This window comes from Physella acuta, unplaced genomic scaffold (genome assembly GCF_028476545.2).
Source record: "Physella acuta isolate Inbredline_101_S28 unplaced genomic scaffold, ASM2847654v3 ptg001073l, whole genome shotgun sequence".
NCBI lineage: Eukaryota > Metazoa > Mollusca > Gastropoda > Physidae > Physella > Physella acuta.
In genome coordinates this window covers 50,081-74,062 of record NW_026732590.1, presented here as the reverse complement: position 1 = coordinate 74,062, position 23,982 = coordinate 50,081, and the positions used below count along the sequence as shown (strand labels likewise).

General features: G+C 34.1%; 2 protein-coding genes across 2 annotated transcripts in view; one reads left to right on the top strand and one right to left on the bottom strand.

Moving 5' to 3' along the window:
• The first annotated feature begins 58 nt into the window (after positions 1–58).
• LOC131955521 (sperm-associated antigen 16 protein) lies at positions 59–10,052 on the top strand. Its single transcript, XM_059319670.1, has 16 exons — positions 59–144; positions 540–617; positions 1,014–1,081; positions 1,297–1,421; positions 1,586–1,723; positions 1,926–2,033; positions 2,416–2,579; positions 3,472–3,614; positions 4,021–4,154; positions 6,290–6,433; positions 6,801–6,901; positions 7,558–7,642; positions 7,978–8,104; positions 8,555–8,620; positions 8,735–8,926; positions 9,108–10,052. Exons 1-16 carry the CDS (start codon positions 105–107, stop codon positions 9,216–9,218), a joined length of 1,824 nt encoding a protein of 607 aa, XP_059175653.1. The 5' UTR covers positions 59–104; the 3' UTR covers positions 9,219–10,052.
• Positions 10,053–10,876: 824 nt separating this feature from the next.
• LOC131955520 (serine-rich adhesin for platelets) overlaps positions 10,877–23,982 on the bottom strand; it is a 54,682-nt gene continuing 41,576 nt past the window's right edge. The window contains exons 10-13 of the mRNA XM_059319669.1: positions 21,072–21,161; positions 20,304–20,393; positions 18,866–18,961; positions 10,877–12,619 (exon numbers count right to left, since the gene is read on the bottom strand). Coding sequence (XP_059175652.1) covers positions 12,578–12,619; positions 18,866–18,961; positions 20,304–20,393; positions 21,072–21,161 — 318 coding nt within the window. The 3' untranslated portion in view covers positions 10,877–12,577. The remainder of the gene's footprint in view (positions 12,620–18,865; positions 18,962–20,303; positions 20,394–21,071; positions 21,162–23,982) is intronic.

Sequence of the window (23,982 nt, the reverse complement as noted above, 5' to 3'; positions counted from 1 at the left end):
CGGTAAAAATGAGGTGTTGAAGCAGAAAGGACTGTAACTCTTACGTTTAGAAAACTCGATGATGGTTTACTTCCTACCGTTGCCTATGGTAACAAGGCAACAAAATGGCGCTGAACATCGACACGGAGAAATATTACATAGAAAGTATCCTTTCATATGCATCACCAAACAACACATCTTTTAATTTAAGTAGAAAAATAACGAAGTAAAATTCAACCTTATTTGCTATTTTTTTAGTTAAAAAATGTGTAGGTATTGTATTTGAAGACCTACTTTCTGAACTCACTTGTCTTTCTCTTTTTCTTCACATCAGACATCAGAATTAGTTTTATTTGCTTTTTCTCATACTTTCCTGGTAAGGCTAAGCTTAGAAAGTATCATAGGCATGAGTCCTATATTTATAAAAGCATGTAATTTTTAAAGGAGTTTTACCTAAAAAAAAAAAAAGAACTATGAACTACAAAATAATACTGAAGTCTAGGATATTTAAGAATATTTAAGATTTTTGTGGAAGTGATTTTTCCTTAAATTTAGAACAGAGGAGGAAGTTGCTTTAGATTCTGATGATGACTATACATATGAGGAAGTCCCTGTTGAAGATGACTTAGTTCCACCAGGTAAATAAAAAATCTTATTTTACTTTTTAAAACAGTGTTTTTTTTCCTATCGATTTCTTAGATGTTCAGAATCTTTTTTCACAACAACATTGTAGTTTTCCTATCATGCATATGACATTCTCTTTATATTGGCAATTTTAAACAAAATTGAGCATGCTACATGCCTGAGTTACATATTAAATAAAAATAATGTTATTTTAAAAAAAAAATTCTTTTGTCCTTAAAATTATTTAACCAAGCAGAATATAGTTACTCAAATACATTATTTTAGTATAGTAAATTTAATTAAAAATTTAATTTATAAATCTTTTTCACTTTGAAAACATATTCAAACAAAAGAACATCACACAAACCTTACACCAACATAACTTTGACTTAAAATATTATTGATTTAAGAGCTTGAAGAAGATTTGGATGCTGCTGTTAGGACAATCCGTGAAGCCAATGATGATGCTATTGCAAGAGTAAGTTTAAATCATCAATGTATTTCAATAGTCTGGATAACAAATAAACAATATATAAAAGTATTTAATATTGATCTCAATTTAGAAAGAATATATATATATATATATATATATATATATATATATATATATATATATATATATATATATATATATATATATATATATATATATATATAAAAATTAGTTTACATTTTTAGATAATGTTTTTCTAGGCTCCTGGGCCACCAGTTGCCAAGCCTGCAGTTTATCAGAAACCAGAGGTTGTTGATGATTTTGTCAGAAATTTTCTCATCCATATGGGAATGTCTCGTACGCTTGATTGCTTTCAAACAGAATGGTGAGTTAAAAACTTTAAATGAAAGAACAAAATAAAAACCACAAAAACATTCCTTTAAAAATAACTTAAGTGATGAATTTTGCAAACCTTGTTAAAAAAATAATAAAGGAATTAGATTAGGCTTTAATTTCATTCCTTATACTAATGTTGCCCTTTATTCTAAGGTATGAATTGCAAGAAAGAGGACTTCTAAAGTATGCTGATATAGGAATAGTTCCTGATGTTTACACTAGAAATCAAGAACTTGAAAATGAAATAGAATTTCTGCAAAAAGAAGCAACCAAGTTTCAAAATGCAGCCATGTAGGTCGAAATAAAAAAAAATCTAATCTTGAGTTACAATGTGTCATTGCCCATCAATGTTTCTACAAGCTACGAAGTAAATCAATGTATTTATTAAATATATTTGAGTAAAAAGTAACCTATAGATTATGATGGATAGTTAAAGGTAACACAGATAAAAGTTATGATGGATTTAAAGGGTATTTTTCCTCCTCCATCACAGTAAAGCCAAAGATCTTTATGTTAAACTGAGGAAGGAGCGAGATTTTCATCGTATGCATCATAAACGTGTTGTGCAGGAGAAAAACAAACTTATTGATGACATAAAGAGGTACGTTCAAACACTTTCTGGGAGTATGCGGTAAATGATGAAACCTATTTGTGCTAATTTTTACCTCTCCACCCTCCTTTACAAGTCAGCTATTGTCACATTTTTGTTGCAAAAAGTCCTACTGCTCCCACCCTTAAGTCAAAATAAATTTCAACCCATCAATAAAATAACTTTAATTTTCATTTGTTTTTCTTTTTAAATTTTCAAATTATAGCATCATTCTTGACACCTCCTCTCCCTCACTTAGTACATAGTCACACGTCTTAACTCATACTGTCCTCTTGGTGTGTAACATCACTTATGGATGAGCACTTTCTAACAAATACATCTGATACAGTTTGACAAAATATGTGTTTGCTAAATGTAATTTGTCTGTGTTTAGGTTAAAGCGCCACTACTCCCAGTACCCAGATAACATGCAGGCTCTCAAGAAAAAATATGAAGCTGCCATGAAAGAAAAAATGCTGGCTAACCTGGAGCGAGATCGTGCTCTTGGGCAAGTCACAGGTCTACAAAGTACCATCAAGAACTTGGAACTCTCTCAAGGTAAAGTTAACTAATGTCATTTGTCCAGATCAGCTAATGTCACATGCCCAGATGAACAAATGTCAGATGCCCAGATAAACTAATGTCACATGCCCAGATAAACTAATGTCACATGCCCAGATAAACTAATGTCACATTCCCAGATAAACAAATGTCACATGCCCAGATAAACTAATGTCACTAGCCCAGATAAACAAATGTCACATTCCCAGATAAACAAATGTCACATGCTTAAATAAACTAATGTCTCATGCAGAGTTAAATATTACAACCCAAGTAAAATGTCACATACCAAGTTAAATATCACATACCAAGTTAAATATCACATACCAAGTTAAATGTCACATACCCAGTTAAATGTAACATACCAAGTTAAATGTCACATACCAAGTTAAATGTCACATACCAAGTTAAATGTCACATACCAAGTTAAATGTCGCATACCAAGTTAAATGTAACATACCAAGTTAAATGTAACATCCCAAGTTAAATGTCACATACCAAGTTAAATGTCACATATCAAGTTAAATGTCACATACCAAGTTAAATGTCACATACCAAGTTAAATGTAACATACCAAGTTAAATGTCACATACCAAGTTAAAGGTCACATACCAAGTTAAATGTAACATACCAAGTTAAATGTCACATACCAAGTTAAATGTCACATACCAAGTTAAATGTCACATACCAAGTTAAATGTCACATACCAAGTTAAATGTAACATACCAAGTTAAATGTAACATACCAAGTTAAATGTCACATGCCCAAAAACCTGACATCACATAGCCAGATAAATTAATTATACTAAAGTAAATGTTTAGTAAAATAATAAAACACCAAATGCAATTAAAATAAAGTGAACAATGTCCAACAATATTGTACTATATAGGAGGCTCAGGTGTAAAAGTAGAGGAGAAGAAAGACACAAAAGGTCCAACACACAAACAGCTGTTGATGGAGAGACAGAAAAGATCTGCTGGTGCTGATGGTGATGTTGGGAACCAAGCCCCTGGTTTCAAAAGATATGTCAATGTAAGGATACAGTCACATAATATGTTTATTTACACACAGTTATGTGAAAACAGGATAATAGGATAACATTTTTTTTCATTTTATTTGTTAGAAAACTGTCAGCTTATCATTATATTCAATAGCCTATCTAGATAAAAATAATTTTTTGATTTTTTTTAACAACTGAAAACATTCTTGTACTACATCTTTTGGTTAATCATTTAAAATTAAAGGAATAATCAGCCCTGTTCAGACTACATGATTTTATTTATGATGTCAGAACATTTGAATTGCGTAACCTTTTCCGTTTATAATTAATATGCACTTATTAAATTAAAAAAAAATATTCATTAAACTTGTTTTTACTAGTGATTTTTGTGAACCCTAATGTGATTTGTTTAACTTAATGCTGCTTTTATTTATCTAGGACTCAGAATTTCCTGTGGATCATGGCATCAATCCATTCCTAAATCAGTCTAAATACATGACAGCTAATGCTGCAAGAGCTGGTGGCTTCCGTTTGTCCAATTCTTTTGTGGCTCATACTCATGCTATCAGTGGGTTGGTACTCTTTTATACTTGAAAATTAATATTATGTGAAAGTATTATTTCAAGAAAAATTATTTTAAAAGTTAGATTAACTTAATACATTGAACTCTATGAACCCTGACCTCCTATGGTATTTAAGTAATTCATTAACCCCCCTCTCCCCCCCCCCCCTACGCCACCCCTGCATTCTAAGACTAAGTTGTCCACCTTAATGGTTTAAGTGGGTTCATTTTTCTTTATTTAGCAGACATTTCTTAATTTGTTTTATGTTTAAAGCAGAAATATACAGTATTTTTCTGAGTATTTAAGAATTAGATAGTTGTATTTAAAGCAATGCATGTAAAATTTTAATGAAATTGGAATTCAAATTTAGCCTATAGAAATATAGAAAAAACCACTTTCATAGTAAAATAAAGACGTAAAAGCCAAACAATCTAAAAAAAAGTCATTTAAAGTTGGAGTTAAAGAAATAAAAATGAACTGTTTCCATAGTGGAAGCCTCTCATTCCAGAGTCATGCTAAATTTCAAGCCCATGAACTTCCTGTTACAGGGTTTGTAGAGTAACATGTTCTTTCAAATTAAAATTGGTATTAAATTCTTGCTGTGTTAAAGGACTTCATAATTCTCACAAGTTTCAGCCAAACTATGTAAATATATAAAACATTTTATTTAAAAATCTTAATGTGATTTCCTTCAAGTTGCAGATCTAGTTTAAAATGACTTGACTGATAGATGTAAATTTTATACATTTTAAAAATTAATTAATCTGTTAATGATAAATTATGTGCACTGGTTATTATTGAGGGCCAACATGTAATGTAGCTTCATACTTTGATATTTCTCTTATGGTCCTTTAACACATACATCTGTTTTTTTAGATAGGGTTACATGGCTCTTTCATAAGCATACACATATTTTTTCCCAAAGTTTTTTTTTGGCTTGATTCAAATAAATTGACTTTCAATAAATGCTTCCACTATAATGAATGTATTACACAATTCAAAACCATTTAACAAAATATTGTACTCATTTTATGAAGGTGAAATTATGGATTTTATAAAATCAATTATCATTTAGACAAAACATAATTTAAAAATTAAAGTAATTTAATTATAGTTTCTGTTTTCAAGGGTAATTTAGGTGACATAGTTTTTAATACTTAATTCTAGAAGTTTACACATTACAGAATATTTCTATACATTCTATGCGTTGCCTCTTTCAAGATCTGTAATATTATCCAATATGTACCTGGGGATGTTTTAATTTTTTATAAAAAAATTATCAAGTATATCAACTATTTTTGCTACAAATTTTACAAACAAAATATTTGTATGTATGTAGTTTGTAAAGATGTCTATCAATGCCACTCTGTTGGTTTATTGCCCAAAATAAAAAAAAAAATTCTGTAAAGTTTACTAAAATGGAGAAAACTAAATTATGTTAGTTCTCTATAATTGAAGAGACTTGGTGCTTTCATGATTCCTTCTTATGAAATTCTTGTTTTCAAATGACTTTATGGTAAAAATCCTTTCATTTAATATACAATCAATAAAGACAGGCTACATAGTAATAATATAAAGTTATGTAATGGCTACAAGAGCAATCAAATTTTGAATGATAATTTAAATCCAGGAAATGTTACCACCTAGATAAAGCCTTGCTATTATAACAAATATTCTATTTCCATTGTATGTAATGGTAGATACTTGATGCCAGTCTTGTTTACTGTTATACCCATATGGCCCTATCTTGTATTTGTTGATGTTTGAGTTAAACCTTATTTTTATAATCAAGTAGAAGCATTTGGTAAACACAAATACACTCTTGTTGTTTTCACTGTCATGCCGGATTATTTAAAAAATATCAGTTATGGTTAGATTTAAAGTTTGAGATAGCTTTATTTTGGTTTGTAAATATATTATTATGTAACATGATTTGTGGGACTATAGTTAAATTAAAAATAATTCTGACATGCCTAACTAATTAAGAACTGTAAAATTATAATTCTATTTTCAAAATATTTCTATCCATATGTAGAATATTTATGTAGTGTTTATTTATTGATTACTTCTTCCTGTTCAATAAATATAGTATAACAGACTTAAAAGCATTATTTACTTAATGTTTATGTTTTCTGTTTTTGCAGTTTAGCTCTACACCCTAGAAAGCAAATTTTGGCCACAGCAAGTGATGATCAGACATGGAAAATTTGGGCCATTCCTAGTGGAGAGATAATCATGACAGGGGAGGGTCACACAGACTGGGTATCTGATTGTGACTTTCATCCTATGTAAGTACGTGTTTAGGGGAGGTCACACATGTGACTTTCATCCTATGTAAGTATGTGTTTGGGGGAGGAAAGGGGGAGGAAAGGTTTACACAGATGATGACTTCCTTTATTCTATAAGTAAGTAGCAGATTGCATCAATGCCTAGGGCAAGCTCTTGATTTTACAATGTAGATATACTTATAATTGGGAAGACTTGATATTTTTTCTCATATTGTATTTGTAAATATTTGTATATATAAAAATTGATGTATAGGTGCCTGGCTTCTCTATCTCTATTAGGGCTTGACATCATACTGTTTGTTCAATGATAGGAGACAGATAATTGACAATTTGTTTTTTAAAAACTTGAAAATTTGAATTTTTTTAGTGGCTCAAGTCTTGCTACAACCAGTGGAGATTCAACTGTAAAAATCTGGGACTTCTCTAAAGCTGCTTGTGTGCATACCTTCACAGACCACACCGCTGCAGGTGGGAATTTCTGTTTAATATTTTTTTAATACTCAGTCAAATCTATTCCACGAAATCACACCAACTCCCACATAGAAATTTTTTTTTATCAATAACCCTAACCCTAACCCTAGCCATTTAAAGTAGTGATTAAAGTTTTTTTTATCGAACCTGATGGTCCATGGGGCTAATGAAGTAGACTTCTCCTGTTTTTGTGACCTCTGCATATAAAGAGGTAGTGTAGTCAGCACTATGCCCAGCAGCCTTTACTTTCCCTAACATGAGTTAGGTACCCATCAGACCTTTGGCCATTTGACAAAAATCCTGATGTGAATGTGACTTGTAACCTTTGTAAAAAATTATATTGTTTTAGAAATGGCATTAACTTTAATTCTGTAGTTGCTCATTGCGTATAATTTATCCTGTTTGAGATTGCCACTTGTGTAAGGATGTGTGTGATCAAATGTTTATTTTTTCTACAGTGTGGAGCTGTTCTTGGCACACTTGTGTAAAGATGTGTGTGATTAAATGTTTATTTTTTCTACAGTGTGGAGCTGTTCTTGGCACACTTGTGTAAAGATGTGTGTGATTAAATGTTTATTTTTTCTACAGTGTGGAGCTGTTCTTGGCAGACTTGTGTAAAGATGTGTGTGATTAAATGTTTATTTTTTCTACAGTGTGGAGCTGTTCTTGGCACACTTGCGGCAACTTCCTTGCCACAAGCTCCATGGACAACACCGCTAAAGTATTTGATCTCAACAGGTACGGGTGAAGGGGTGTTGTAAAACATACAGATAAGGGTGTATTTAGGATTTTATCTTGGGTGGGGGTGGGGTGTTACATATTTTTTCCATTTATATATAATGTATCTGTCTCTCTCTATTTACACATATATAACAAGTTTTTGTGAACATAAAGTTGCATATTAAACTAAAAGCATTAAAATGGACATGAAGAGGCCATCACTAGTTGTTAAATTAACATCAGACAGTTGTCGTTTTTGTGGACCATAATGTTGTGAAAATATTTGCATTTAATTTACTAATTCAAATTAAATCCTCCCAATGTTGTTAAAATGGAAAAAAAAATTCTTTTAGCCTGCGCTGTCGCTACTCATTGCGAGGTCACATGGATTCAGTGAACAGCGTGGAGTTTCTACCTTACAGCAACACTCTACTGACTAGCTCGGCTGACAAAACTGTCTCACTCTGGGATGGAAGAACTGTAAGTCATTGCTTTTCTAGGTTGGGCGTAAGGTATTTGAAACTTTAGTTGGATGTTCCATTTACCTGAGTTTTTTCATCTCTGGTTTATTGGGGAAAAGGGAGGGAGGAGAAACCATAGAGGGGAGGTTAATTTGTGATCTACTTAAGATTCCTGTTCCCTGCTACAGGCTCCCAGCAGTCTTAGAGGTTTTTTAAAAAGTTTGTTCGGCATGTACAAAACAGAATCCTTCCATGCTAAATTATAAAAATGAATACTTATCAGTACTGTAAAATTTTAAAATTTTTTAATTCTATGATTATTATAGGTGCCACTCGCTATCATACTTTAAGTCTAGCCATCTCAAATATTTATATTTATTTATCTTTTTATGAATTATTTCATAAAAAAAGTGTGATTTTTACATTGCTGTTACCAATAACTAATTTTTTTTATGCTCTATAATTTTAGGGTCTATGTGCACAGACATTTTATGGCCACATGCATTCTGTCAATCATGCAACATTCAGCTTCAGAGTAAGCCATTTTTCTTATCTGGTTTTAAATACTTTATTCATCTCTTAACCTTGGAAATACAATAGTTTGGATCATCTTAAGCAAAATTTATAAATTCTAAAATTTTAATTTTAGGGTGATATTATTGGCTCCTGTGATGCTTACGGTGTGATCAAATTATGGGATGTCCGCAGTGTAGCCCCAATGGCTAGTTTTGAAATTGGACCCCACTCTGCCAATAAAATTGGTTTTGACACCTCGGGTGGAGTCGTGGCTATTGCCTGTAATGACAGCATGCTTAAAATGTATGAGATTGCCACTGGAACTGTAAGTTACAAGTTTAAAACTTTGCTCTTAACATTTAGACAATGTATAACTAATTCATCAATACATCATCTCTTAAAATTATGTTTAAAAAACTATTTTTAAAAAAGTATACGTAAATGTATTTAGTTTGTCTAAACAATAAAGAACCATTGTGAATCTGTAATCAAATGATGTTCTACAGATCACATCTTTGGCTGGTCATGAGGATGCAGTACAGTGTCTGATTTTTGATGTTGGTGGTGAATTTATGGTGTCTGGAGGAAGTGATAACGTTGTACGCATCTGGTCCTAGTTCAACATACAACCATTGTTCCATGATGTCTTTATACAAATATTAATGACATACAATTTTTCCATGTCTTTATGCAAATCTTAATTTAAATATTGATTGAATTTAAAAACACGTATTGTAATCAAGATAACTTGAAATTTTAAAAATTTCAAACACATCTTCTACCAGTGTAATTATCTTCCCATTAACTTCTAATTTTAATAATGCACAGCACAGGTTTGGTAATGAAATGGATACCTTTGTATTACAAAGATAAAGCATCATTATGCCCACAAGCCTGTCATGGAGAAAATATGCTGACACATTGTTTTTTTTTAAACTTTAATATTTCCCAGATAATTAAATTGTAAGAAAATTATCTTGTTTCAAATGCTGGAAAGTACATACAATGATTGTATGATTACACACAAATCTAGAAAAGTGGTGAAGTTCATGGACACCTAGATCTATATTTCATAAAGTTTTTGAATTTTAATGCAGCTCATTATATAGTTAGTAAATGTTTCAAGTTTATTGGAAAACTAAAATATGGTTTCTTAAAAGTAATGTCTGTGATATGTATAATATATAATAAAATACTTTCTGAAATAATTTTTTTTGAATGGGTAAGAAAACTGACATAACTAGTGAGCATTTTGCTTACTAGTCAAACCATAGCTTGAAACTGGGTTTGTATGTTCATGAACTGTTGGTTTTGTGATACTGTTTTTGGATGTTAGATAATTCCTTTACCAGGAATACATTGTGAGATACTTGTATGAAAGACTGGTCTTATAAACTAATCATGACTTAGTATTCTGAGACTTGTGAACTTTAATCCTCCAGGTTTTGCTCAGCTTATTGTTCTATACTAATCTCTGCAGCCTAGCTAAATTACATGCTAATGACTAAAAAATAACTTAGTAAATGGCTCTGGTAAGTTGAGCAGTAAAGCAAGTCTTAACACAATCTGCATGTGAAACACTGAGCTTTTTTCTAACAAAGATTTTTTTGTGTTTATTTTGACTCTTGTTTACAGCCAATAAAACATGCGTACAATAATTATCATAATTAATAAGGATGATGAAGAATCAGAACAAGTTTTAATATTCATAAAAAAATGGTTGAACATCCAGCATTGGATAGCAGCAAGGCAAAAACTGAGGAGAGAAAACGCCTTACACTAGGTTTATACACCACGTTTGTGTTACTTGGAACAAAACAACAAATAAAACAGCTGTGGACTGATGAACAAGTGAAGATTAAGCCTTAAAACTGGTTTGCTCTAAGAGAATCGTGTTTATTGGTTTAATCAAGCGTTGATTCTGGAACTGGACACCAAACTGGGTAGTTCAGCTACAAGTGAGATTCAGTACTTGTCAAAAAAGACTAAATTTAATTATCAATATTATTCTAACCCTGAGGATAAAACTTATAACAAGTTTTTTTTCTATTTGTTCTTAATCCAAAATTATTTCTTTTCATTAATTTTTGGATAATTTTAAGACCAGTTACTAGATTTATAACAAAATGGTTCCAACTTTCAGACAGGAAGTTTGTTTTTTACTGTTTACATAATATACATATTCTAATTTTTGCAACAAAAATTAAAAGTGTGGCTAGTTAATGAAGACGACAAACAAGCGTTAAATCAGATGCCATAGACATTAGAACAGAGATACATTTTTAACATACTTTATTTGAGAATACAAATGTTAAAAAAAAAGTATTAGCTATCCACTTTGAGGGAAATAAAAAAAAAAACTTGGTGTTAACTCATAAAAAAGCGGTTTGCTCTCGACTGTTTAGTTGGTACAAAGTTAGAAATAAGACGCAGTAAAAATGTTTTCATGTACAGTAATGGAACAAATATTGCATGATATCATTACACACATAGAAAGCATTAACCTTTATCACAATAAAGTAAAAAAAAAAAAATTGGGAGCATCTGATCAACATTTAAAGCAAAGAAAAAAAATATATCAGTAACAATTGATTTAGTGAAAATTTTGTATACCTAGTAGAGAACTCTTTGTGTGAAAAGAATTTCAATAACATAGGTGTGAGCAGTAGAAAAACACCTATGAATAAAATTTCTTTGTTTCGGAAGCGTTTATTGCAAACACGGAGGCACAAATTAAGACTAATATAAACCAAATAATTGATAAAAGTTTTTTTTAACAGCAAAGAAAAATATTTAAAGTATAATGCATTCATATTTTTATGACATTTTTAGCATGATTATAAAATAATTTTTTTATATGGAATAGTGAGCAAAATATTGTTCTCTGCAAAATTAGAAAAAAAAGTTACATGGAATTTTTAAATATGGTCAAAAAAGAAATCAATTTTTTTTTTAAACTGTAAAAAATGGTGGCAAAACTTTCTAAAGTGTCTACTGGAAAATGCGACGTGATGGCAGAGAGAAAAATATGACAAGTCTACACCAATCTTATACACAGCAACACGCTGTTAGCTGTACCCTGCACTATGTGACAAGACAGGCTAGTCTACTTCCTGTGAATTGCACCATACATTTTTAGACTTAAATCGATCAAATACCAAAAAAATTCCAGGGAAAACAAATACATTAAGTTGAGATGATCTTCCTATGTTGTCTAAAATTCTAATAAAAAGTAATTGATTCAATGAAGCATTAGTATAGACATCTTTCTAAACTGAATGCACATAACAAATATCAATATAAACACGAGAGATGTCAACAGAAAGCTAGCGACGCAACCAAAGTGGTCTCATGACATGACTACGTGGAGGCTCACAAGAAAATGTACGATAGCCTTTTGTTTATGACCAGTTGCTATCTGAAAATTTGTGTCATTAAATACTTTCACAAAGTAGTGATATAAAAATGATTTAAGTTGCTATCAGTAAAATAAAAGGATTTATCTTTCTATTCAAAGCAGTCCTTTTAATTTACTGTGCCATGTTGGCAGCGCTAGCGTCAGAACCAATTTTTTTTTAAACCACGCGAAATTGTCGAAATGAAAGGACTGCTTATAAAAAGTACTTTTGTCTGAGAGCATTCACTTTCCCCCCGATTTTTCTCAAATCAATGAGTTTAAATAAAGATAAATTTACAAGTGGGTCTCCCTGATATAAGTAAAAATGAAAAAAAATTACCACTATAATGTAATTTTAAAAGTATAAATCTCAATATTTTAGAGTGATTAACATCAGCACACTGTCAAATCTTCATATGGTAGCAATGAGAGAAAAAATATTCTTAATTTAGATGTAGCTTGTGTCTGGGGCAATGAAAGCTAGCATGTCATTGGCTGGATGGATAAAATGCTTGCTCTTCATTGGACGACTTTGTCACACAGTTGCTATGGTCTAATGAGCCACTAGTAGGGTTGGGTTCAGTTGTCTGACACTGCTCCATTTGTTGCTGGGACTTCAGTCTGAAACAAACACATGCATAAATTACAGACAATCAATAGACACTCAAATTATCAAATAATATCAAGACCATTATGATATAAATCAAGTAAAGAAAATAGTCCAACAACATTCTTAACACTGATAGCCCTTACGCACAGAACAGAAAATCTGAGTAATAAATTTAATCCATTGTGCAAATACTAATAGAGGATGAAAATCAATAAAAACAATGTTATTGCTTTAAATTATTTCATTATTGAGGTGCCTAGCAGTGATACAATTCTAGACCGCTAAACTGTCTGTCTTAGTGTTGTGGTAAGTTAATCTAGATGATGTGTTCAGTCACATCATTGCCAGTTTTAGCATCAGCTAAAGGAGTATAAAACAAACAAGAGAAAATAAACTTGACAATATAAAACTCTGTGATGCAAACACCGCATTTTAATGTAAAAGAAGTTTCCAGAAGTAAGTACAAGAGAATTAAAACAGCAATAGCAATTCCATTCTTTGTGACATCTACTCCACACCTGTTACGTAGTAATCCCTTATTAAAATCTGTCAAAATGTTTCCTCACTATTATTTAGACTCAAGCTTAGAAGTAAAAAAGTTCCTTTTTCGAACTTGATGGTCCACAGAACAAGTGAAGAATACACCTGTTTCTGTTACCCCGGCTTTTAAAGGGATAGTATGGTCAGCACAATGCCCAGCTGCCTTTACTTTCTCTAACATGAGTAAGGTACTCATTGGAGATAGGTGGACTCTGGGATGTTGTACTGACTTGAACCCAGATTCGAACTTGAGACTTTAGTGTTAGCCATCTAGTGCTTTACCACTAGGCTACTTCGTCACAATTTAATTGACTAGAAATGTGTAGAGACTATGTGGAGGCAGAATTGAAAGAATTCTCTAAAATGAAATTAATTTTACAGCCACAAGATCCAACTACAAAAATTGAACCAACTTGGCCTCCGTGATAAAAAGTAGGTGGGGATAAAAAGGGAGCTAATCATTACCTGAACAAGCTAGTGATGATGTTTAGCGTGATCATGTTTTATGTGGCAGTAATGAGGCCTGGCATTCGGCCTCCAGTTGAGTCTCCATGTTGGTATCACAACATTACCTCCCCTGGGGGTATGGTGAATGTTCTCTAGAGAGCCAACCCTGGGTGAGCCGTCCCAGTTCTCCCTCAAGTTGGGGATGGCTCCTATAGTGGTGCGGGGCTGGTGGTGGATGTTCTCTAAGGAGCCGACTTTAGCCTTGGCTCTCCACTTGACAGTTTGGTTCATGATGTACACCTCCCCTGTCTCAGGGTGATAGTGGATGTTCTCAAGGGAGCCCACTCTAGCTTTGCCCTTCCATGACAGATGCTGGTTGGGTATAACAACATTACCCCCCCTTGATGAGTAGGACATGTTTTCCAAAGAATTTATTTTAGGGCTGACCTCGACAAATTTTTTATTGACGGTAGGTATTTCCCCAACCCCGGGGATGTAGTATTTATTGACCACGACAACCCGTGGGCTAGACGGATCGCTGAGGTCGACCTGAGACCCAGGGTAGTTGAAATTCTGCAGCGAATCAACTCTGGCTTTTGATTTCCACTTGATCTTCTCATCAAAAATAAGTTTGTCCCCTCCTCCAGGTTTGTGGTTAAGGTTAGACAGAGATCCTATCATTGGCTTAGCCTGCCAGCCCAGGTCTATAGGGGGCAGCTTCCCCGTGTCTTTGGGAATCTCCAGTGAATTAGTTTTAGGCCAGTACTTCCAGTCTGGCCGGTACCCATCGTGGTACTCCATGCCGTCATACAGACGTGACGGACTAGAGCGAGGGGATTCGCCGGGGCGTGGAGATTCACCAAGGCGCGGAGAGTTGTTGGGAGATTTCCTCTCACTGTGAGTCACATTCCCGTTGTATGTGGCCAGGTAATGGCCGTGTTTTTCTTCCACTTCATCTGCCATGTTGGATTTTTCATCAGTCAAGCCAAAATTTTCATCAGTCATATCAATTTTCTAGTTGTTAATGTGTCTTAAAGTCTGGCCACTTAGTTCTTTATTGTTGTTCTTAGTCATTTAATTTTTACAGATGTAATATGAATATTTTGAATATTTGCAACACGCCAGCAACTATAAAAACAGAAACAGCTCCAATCAGAAAGAAATTATGACAATAGAAACCTGACAAAAACTACTGCTTTATTGGGTAGTCCTCCAACTGTGACAAGTTAACATAACAAAATTTCTAAGTCCTGACTTTTTAAAATAAAACTACCAAACAATATCTACACGATAGTATCCATAAAACCATAGGAATTATCACTCATGATTTCAAGCTACTGGAATATATAAGATCCAATTCCACTTGATCACACTTAAAAAACTCCATACAATATCACACACCTTGATCCCCATACAATACCATACAACGTGATCCCCCCATATCTAGCTAAATGGTGATCAAAGACCTTTCAATCTCTACTGATCTATTGGTTGACCCCAGCACCGGCACTGTAAACACACAACAGGTTTTCTATTTATAGAAATGGGGTAGAAATATGCAACCAAACGAAGGCTATAGACATCGAGAGGATCTACATATATGAATATATCAAGAGAATGCAAGGACGGCATTACTTTTGGCAAGGAGGGGAAAGGAGGGGGCGGAGGACTTTTAAGTGACGTCAGAGTTGGCCAGTATAAGGTGTTGGTTGGGTATGGAGGGTGGTTAGAATTAACATTCAAATTCAGCACTACGGCAGCTCTGAAAGTACGTTCAAACGTGGTAAATAGCGGTGCTAGGGCCACGTTAAAAATTACCAATCACCCCCCCCCCCCCCATACGTGATTATTACTCTGTCTACGTCTCTACCGCGTGTTGAAAGGAAATAATATGTGAGGTCGTCATCATAGGCTGAGTCGGTTTTACCAGGGTAGAACAATATACAGCTTCAGGCTACAGTGTGTTGATTTGTGAGTAGCCGTGCTCATAAAACCTACAGCACACGATGGAGTACACAAAACTTACAGATCACGACCACACACGAAACCTACAGCTTCCGTAACCTCACTAAACCTACAGCTTCCGTAACCTCACTAAACCTACAGCTTCCCCAACCTCACTAAACCTACAGCTTCCCCTAACCACAAGAAACATACAGCACAAGATGGAGTACACAACATTTACAGCTCCCAACTACATGAAACCTACAGTTAAGCCTACAGGTGGGGAATAAAAACCTAAACCATTTGTCTCTCCGAATTTAGAAAGGAACATCGTGTCCCTGGACGCCTACCCGCATTTTCCGATAGGGTAGGACCCGGTAATAGGTCGGTAGGAGAGGATGAAGTTTTAAACATAATGGGCAGGACGGAATAGATCTAGAGTCTATGTCGCAACCGAATACGATTGGCAAAGGTGTGTGAAACTTTTGTCATGTGTAAAACACAGGTCGAGGGTAGGATGGTGTAGATAGCCTAGGCCGGGACAGTCGCAACTCTCATTTTGTGGCGGGCGTCGTCTGGCCTTCAGTCAACAACTGGGACGGTAAGTCCGCCGGTAAGGTTGTAGTATACTGTACTCACAGAGACTGTGAGAGTTACGCGTGACTTAAAAGTGAGGTAAAGAGGTACCCGTGTCTTCAGGATTAGGTGATGTGGATAGGGGAGGTCCCCCCATAAACGGCATTATGTTACTTAACCTCCCCCCCCCATCCTAATACATCATCACAACAAGTCAGCCCCTACACAAAATACCATACTCAACAAAAATCAGCGTATTTCATTACGTTAATGATTGAACAGTATAAAATGCTGTCAAACTAGTGTCTCCCTCCCCTAAACCATGCAGTTTATAGCCACTAAAGTCTGACCCCACTCCACAAGGAGAGAGATGTCTGACCCGAAACACCGTCGAGTGTTGAGATGTATCTTAAAATACATTTCCAATTAAAAATACGGCTTGAAAAAAATAATTTAATATTTATAATCAGACGACGGATGGTTAAATATAGAATGAAACTGACGTCATTGACACGATGGCGACAGCGTAAACAATGTAAAGATAATCGTTTTAGCACGTCAGCAACATGTGAGCAGCCTCCGCAGACACGCGACACGAGTTCCACGTCATACAGGGACACGGGGGTGACGTCACGGACAGTGTATTTTTAACATGTTGAACGGTTGTTGTTATTACAGTGGTTAGACACAGTGGATGGTGTAATCACAGTGGGCTGAGATCAGTTTCACTACTGGCTTGCGGCAGATTAACATCACTCTCATCAAGAGTTACCATCACTAAAACAAATGACCAATAACATAAACATCGCATTTAGCTAAAATAACCGTCATAATTGGCTAGCATAACCATTACAGCTGGCTAAAATAGCCATCACAACTGGCTAACATAACTATCGCATATGGCTAACAAACCACAACTGGCTAACATAACGATCATAGTTGGCTAACATAACCATCACAAATGACTAATATTACCACAACTGGCTAACATAACAATCACAACTGGCTAAAATAACCACAACAATTGGCTAACATAACCACAATTGGATATGATAAACACAAATGGCTAACATTACGTAAGTTCCCTAATCACACGAACACGACCCAACACCATACATATGAAACTTAAAATCGTTGGTATCCAAATGAAAAAAAGAAACAAATCCACCCCAACTGAAAATCCACTGACGGATCCACCCCAACTGAAAATCCACTGACGGATCCACCCGAACTGAAAATCAAGTAACGGATCCTCCCCAACCTTCTCACACCTATGAAAAACAAATCCTCCTGAGTTACCCAACCCCAATCTTGCCGGTGAAACCAAGAGGGCGCCCCACAACCACCCCCATCTAATGAACCCCCCCCCCCCCAACACAAACACACCAACCCCTATAACACAAGTTAAATCTCGAGTGTGACATTGATCGCTCCTCCTATACACCAAGACACCCAAAGGTCAAAGATCAAGTCACCCGCATTCAAGAGCCATTTAATCTTTGCCTTTACAACTGAACAATCGCAACCATAGCGAACCACAACCCCTCCCCATATACACTTGACCAAATACTACCAACGAAATCGAACCATTTAAAAATTTTCTTACACAAACAACGGAGGTACAGTCGGATATAAAAAAAAAACCCCATTTACATAAAAAAGCAATAAAAGTAGAACCAGAAATCGATACACATCAATCAATCAGATAAACGGCGAGGTACCTCGGGGTAAGAGGTTCGATTTGGGAAATTTAATTTTATCGGTCACAAGATATGTTTTTTTAAACAAGAAATAAAATCTCAAGTAGGTAAAAACAGTAAGTACAGAGAAACTATTTAAATCTAGATCTAGATCTAACTGGTGTTGGATAGGAAGTCAAAACACGTGGTTGAAAATTGGGACCAATGTAAAAGTTGGAGCAGCGAAACGAAAACGATCGAACTGGAGTTGACAAGAAAAAGGGTACACGGTATAAAAGCAATTTACCCGAGGGTTTGACGTCAGCAGGGTGATACAATGATCCGTTAAAGTAAACACTTAAGAGAAAACTAGCGTCAGATTTCAGGGCACTCAAATACGTGTTGTGGGTAATAAGAAAAATAAACAGTGCTCGAACAATTCAAATAATATAAAACACACAGAAGTTTAAAAAATATATATAAATACCAGAAGTTTAGCTAAAAATGTTAGCGACAGAACAAACAACATAATGGCAGGAAGCATTTGCTTATCAACAGACATTTAAGAGTATTTAAAAAAAAAAAATCTTTCATTATGTGGAAATCTATGGAGAAATATGCTTTAAAACCCGAGAATGGGCCAACGTGGAAGCACATACGTTCAGGCTTATCTAGATTTTACTCTAGCAGAGAGGGGTGGGTGGTGTAACAAGGTCAGAGTTTCTTTCAGGCATTTCTTTAACGTGTTTGCCCCCCCCCCCCCCCCCCGTCTAATGTCCCCTAAACGAAATCGAATTTTTATACAAAATATATATTTCAACCTGTGTCCGGCATTGTCCCCCCACCCCCCTTCCCCGGGAGAAAAAAGAAACACTATACAAGGTGTCATGGAGGTTGAAGTATGTGTGGGTCTACATTGTATTTCAACCAGACTAGAGAAGCAGTTGTTTTACTAGTACTGATCCACAGGCTCATCATTTTTCAAGAAAAACTTGAATATAAAATAAAGATAAATAGTAAAGATAGTGTTGTTCTACAGCCTAAAAGAAAGTTATGTATTAAAGAACTTACAGCAGCGCCCTCTGTACTTGAGTTCAACTTCTTTTGATCCAGGGAGCCAATTTTGGGAGAAGCCTTCTCTTTGAAGTCTAATTTTCTGGTCTCAATCTGTGGAAACAGGCCAGCCATGTCAACATGTACACAAGTTGTACACACTTTGTTTTCAGCATGTTGTATGTACGCACTGAGGGTTTGCTCATTAGCTCAACATAGAAATAAAAAACCCAACCCCAGTTTATTTTACAACACTAAAAGTAAATAAAAAAACGAATTATCCTCTTAAGGAGAAATAGTGTAGCTTGTTATCACATTTGTATTCAATTATTTGAGGTATTTTGTTTAGCTGCCTAGTAGCACACATCTTGGCTGATAGTCCATCCATTATCGAAACTTGCCAAGCTGACTTTTTAATATTTTTTTTTACCTTAGCATGAGGGGAAATCATTTACGGTTTAAGTGTTGGCAAGTGTTTTCTTTAATAGTTTATAATTAACACAAAATTGTAAACATTTAACCCTTTGAAAAATGCACTCGTTTGATCTCACACATATCATGCTGAGCTGAACTTCAAATATGAAGTCTTCAAGGGAGGGAAACAGACAAAGGGAGATTACTTAAATGAAAAAAAAAATAACCATAGAATGAAATAATGGAGATTTCATCATGAACAAATGATATGAATTCAGAAAAGAAATGCTCAGATTGATGAGAATTTTTTAAAAATGGTTACATGCTGATCTTGAAAATCTTTTTTTTTCTTTTAATATGTATTTATCATCATGATTTAGCAATTATTTCTTAATATTGTTTCCTTCTAATTTATTAAAAAGAACAACGAATATAATAAATAATGGTAAACTATATACACATTTGCTACATACACTGTCACTGAAACTTAAAACGATGAACTTTTTAAAAAGAAATAAAAACATCTTTTGGTGAATAAACTACAGAGAGTATATGATATATATATATGGCAACAGAATGTAGTCAGACACTGGTGCATCCATTATCTACACGTAACAATACTAAAACATGTGATATATAGAACGGTTTCACAATGGCCAAGAAACAAGGAAATTAAAGTCTCGAAGACAAAAAAATCTATTAAAAATGAAATAGGATGAACTTTTCAGATTTTAAAATGGAATTCCAAGAAAGAAGTATATCTAGAGAAACAATCAAGTTTTATCACAAGTTGATGAAAAAAAAATACATCCAGATAATCAAATTTTATTACGAGTGGAACAAAAAAATCAAGACTATCATCACTGGTAAGGGGAATCCAAAAAATAAAAAAATATAAAAAAATGAAAAAAAAAAATATGAAAATATCAAGACAACCAGATAATCAAGTTATATTACGAGTGAAAAAAAATCAAGATGGCATCATCACTGGTAAGGGGAATCCAAGAAAAAAAATGAAAATATCTAGACATGGAGAAGTTACTTGGATATTTCCACCACCCGGCTCATGATTTGCATTTTCCAGAGAGCGAATGCGAGCTTCAGCTTTCCAATCCAGCTTTTCTGATCGAATCTGTATAGGGTTATGTTATCAGCATGATTGGACAATAAGCGTGGAGCAATGAAAGGGTGAAGAAACAAAAACAGCAGCCACTCAGAGCAGTGCCACATGCAGTTTTTACACCAGCCAGCACCAAACTCAAAGAAGCAGCAGCATACAGCCAATAATGACAAGCACTCTATCATGGGGATGATTTACCCTTTTTTTCTATGCAGTTTTATTTGGGATTAACTCCCTTTTATATACATTTTAAATGAGCTATACATAAATTTACCCTTACTCAATTTTATCTGTGAATGAGTATCTTTCTCCAAAATGTTAAATAACCTGAAATTGCTAAGATTCATCCCTTTTCTCACTGATAATCAACATAAAATAGATTCAATTCTTTATTTTGCTTACTTGAATCACCCCACCTAACATTTGAATAGAAACTTACAGCCTGATATAATATTGATCCCCCCTCCCTTTCTATTTAACTTTTGGATTCTCCCCCTTTCTCACCTGATCTTGATTCTCCCCCTTTCTCACCAGTTTAGTCTGATCTTGATTCTCCCCCTTTCTCACAAGTTACACCTGATCTTATCCCCCTTTCTAACCAGTTTCACCTGATCTTGATTATCCCCCTTTCTCACCAGTTTAGTCTGATATTGATTCTCCCCCTTTCTCACCAGTTACACCTGATCTCACCTGTTTATCCCCACCACCTGGCTTGTGTTTTGCATTGTCTAATGATCCGACCTTTGACTGAGCTTTCCACTCTGTTTTTTGGACCTCAATCTAACAAAGAGTGTCATACAATCTTAACAAGTGTCCGCCTGCGTCAAGTCAACTGTATCTCCACCAATCAGACACGGTCACATGACCAGATCAGCCAATCATTGCTAATATTTCTTATTCAAACCACCACTTGACCAAACAGGCTAGCAGCAATATCTCAAACTAGCGAAAAAAAAATCTAGCAGATTGATTCTAAATTCAAAGTGATAATGTCAACTGGACAACTGACCAGCTGAAGGTTAAGTGACCAGACGAGCTTAGCTACTATGTATGGTAACCCCTGGAGCAACTGATTGTGGTGACCACATGGACACCATGGCAGCTGACCCATGATAATGATAAAATGATGCTACAAGGCAGCCACTACTCATGCTATAATGGTGTGATGAATGCAAGCAAAGAGGTTGTGATAATGATGGAGGCAGTGCTTTCTCTGAAGCTTGACGACAGATACATTCACCTAGCCAAAATGATTCTCTTGATACTTTATCTTATTTGTCCATTCAAGAAAAAAAAAATGCCTTTAATTTTTGGCAATTAGTTGAGTAAAAGGTTTTTTTTTTAAATTTTTTTTTTTTACTAACAATAACTAATTGAGCACCCTTTGCCAGATTGTACTACAGTAATTTGTAACTAAACTTTGAATGTTGTAATCTATACTTTATACCCACTAACATTAAAAAAAATAATTTGTTGAAGCTTTGTATTTTGTTAACTAAATAATTTAAAAAAAAATTAGTTGATAAAATATCAGTTAGGGTACTAACAAAAGTATAGAAACAACCGAAGCAATTATTTCTAGAAGATTAGCTAGTGATAACAATCATCTCATACTGGAGCAGAAACAAAGAGGTTGGGTACCTCAAAGTTGCTTCCCCTAAAGTAGTCACAGCAAGTTTAGTCACTCTGTCTCATCAATTCCAATAACTCTACTTAACCAAGTTTGATAACTCTTGTCTAGACAAATTTTGGTCGCTTTTACTTTTACTAAGAAAATTTAATTTTTAATTTGCGTTTTTTTTAAATTAATAGTGAAAATTTTTTTTCCAGAGGAAGTGAACTACTTTTGGTACAGAGCATGTGACTTGCTTTAACTACTGACCAATGAGCAAGACTGTTACAAACCTTCTTGTCACCACCGCCAGGAACATGGGCTGCATTGTCTAAAGACCCAATTTTAGGTTTTGCATTCCATTCAAGTTTCTTTGTCTCAATCTTAAAGCAGCGAATGATGAATGGATGGTAGGGTAAATGAGAAAATGGGAAATAAAAAGGAAAAAAAGAATAAAATATAAATGATATTTAGCAAAAATGCAGAAAGCTAAGCTTGTCAGCTAACTATAACAAAAAAATGAAAAAAAAAAAAAAAAACCAGTTAAAAAATAGACTCAAGACAATTAGTCACACACCCCTAGTTCTATCACACACACATTTATTAGTTTTGAAAACCATAAGTGTTAGTTGTGATCTGAAAAGTTTAATGACACTGACAGACAAATTTAAAAGTGAAGAAATTCAGGTGAAGGAATTAAGATTCCAGGGGAGAAATCAACAAGTTTAAAAGTGATAAAGAAAATTGTGATTATCATAAGTGTTAGTTGTGATCCGTAAAGTTTAATGATAGAGACAAATTTAAAAGTGAAGAAATAAAGTATTCAGGTGAAGGAATTAAGATTCCAAGGTGAGAAAACAAGTTTAAAAGTGATAACGAAAACCTAGACCTTTGACAAACAAGAGAATAAAAATGTAGTGGTAGTTGGGACACAAACACAGCTGAACTAGAGGGAGGTACCAGTTACAACAACTTTTTGTGGTTAGAAACAAAAATAAGTTAAAGTGCAAATAAAGTAAATGTTAGTAACACTCTGTTTTCAAATAAAAGTTCTGATAAAATGCACTAATTCTAAATTTCAAAACTGTTTAAAAGAACATTACTAATGATTCTTATGAAAGGAGTTTTAATTTTCTTATTGTGGTTTTAATTATAACTTCTATTTTAGAGAATGCAATTCCTTATGACAAAAAACACTGAGTAGACAGATATTTTAATTCAATAATGGCTGGCTGAGTAGTTCAGTGAGCAAGCATTCAACTCAAGGAATGCCACAAAAATAAGTGGGAGTTACCTCCCCTCCCCTGCAATTACCAGAATTGTCAAATGTTTCTTCCACTCATTCATAACCTTTTCACATTAATGTCAGAACATTTCTCTTAGGAATAAAAATGGATTTCTTTTATGCAGTTGTCTGAACAAGTGCTTAAGGAGTCTTGAACTAAATTTGGTTACTGCTAAACAATTTTGTGCAGTGCTGGATCTTATCTTTAGATAAGGAAATCCCACTGGTGTATTCAACATTTGATTAGAAGATATGTTGACATACCCTCGATAATTTAAAATGTCTAGGACATAGCCTGGTTACATATGGAGCTGAACATAGGGTCAGATTAAAGGGTTTTACCCGGGATTAATTTAAACCAGTTCTCTTTGGTAAAGTCCTTGCTTGGTTGCTTTCATTAGAATTTTTAAAAAGTCAAATTATTCAATTTTAAATAGGAAAAAACTAATTCAACTATCTACATGACTTTCAGCTGACAAGACAAGACTTTTTAATTGCAAATTTACACATTTTTTTGAGTCTGTCCAGGTATATGTTTTAAAACTTCAAAACTCTTTAACTCATGCTACTGATATCTTTACCACTGATTCAAAGACAATGATTTTATTTCCTATTTTGATTAGTCCACACAGTCAAAAAGTAATTAGTTTAAAGTTTTACATTACTATCAATAATTTTTTTTCCACACTACACTACATATCTAT

Bases quoted from the DNA above. Each gene is read 5' to 3' on its own strand.
- LOC131955521 (XM_059319670.1), top strand. From the start codon at position 105: ATGGCGCTGAACATCGACACGGAGAAATATTACATAGAAA. The intron at 1,724-1,925 runs GTAGGTCGAAAT...CCTCCATCACAG, and splicing joins AAGTTTCAAAATGCAGCCAT to TAAAGCCAAAGATCTTTATG. The intron at 7,643-7,977 runs GTACGGGTGAAG...AAATTCTTTTAG, and splicing joins AAAGTATTTGATCTCAACAG to CCTGCGCTGTCGCTACTCAT.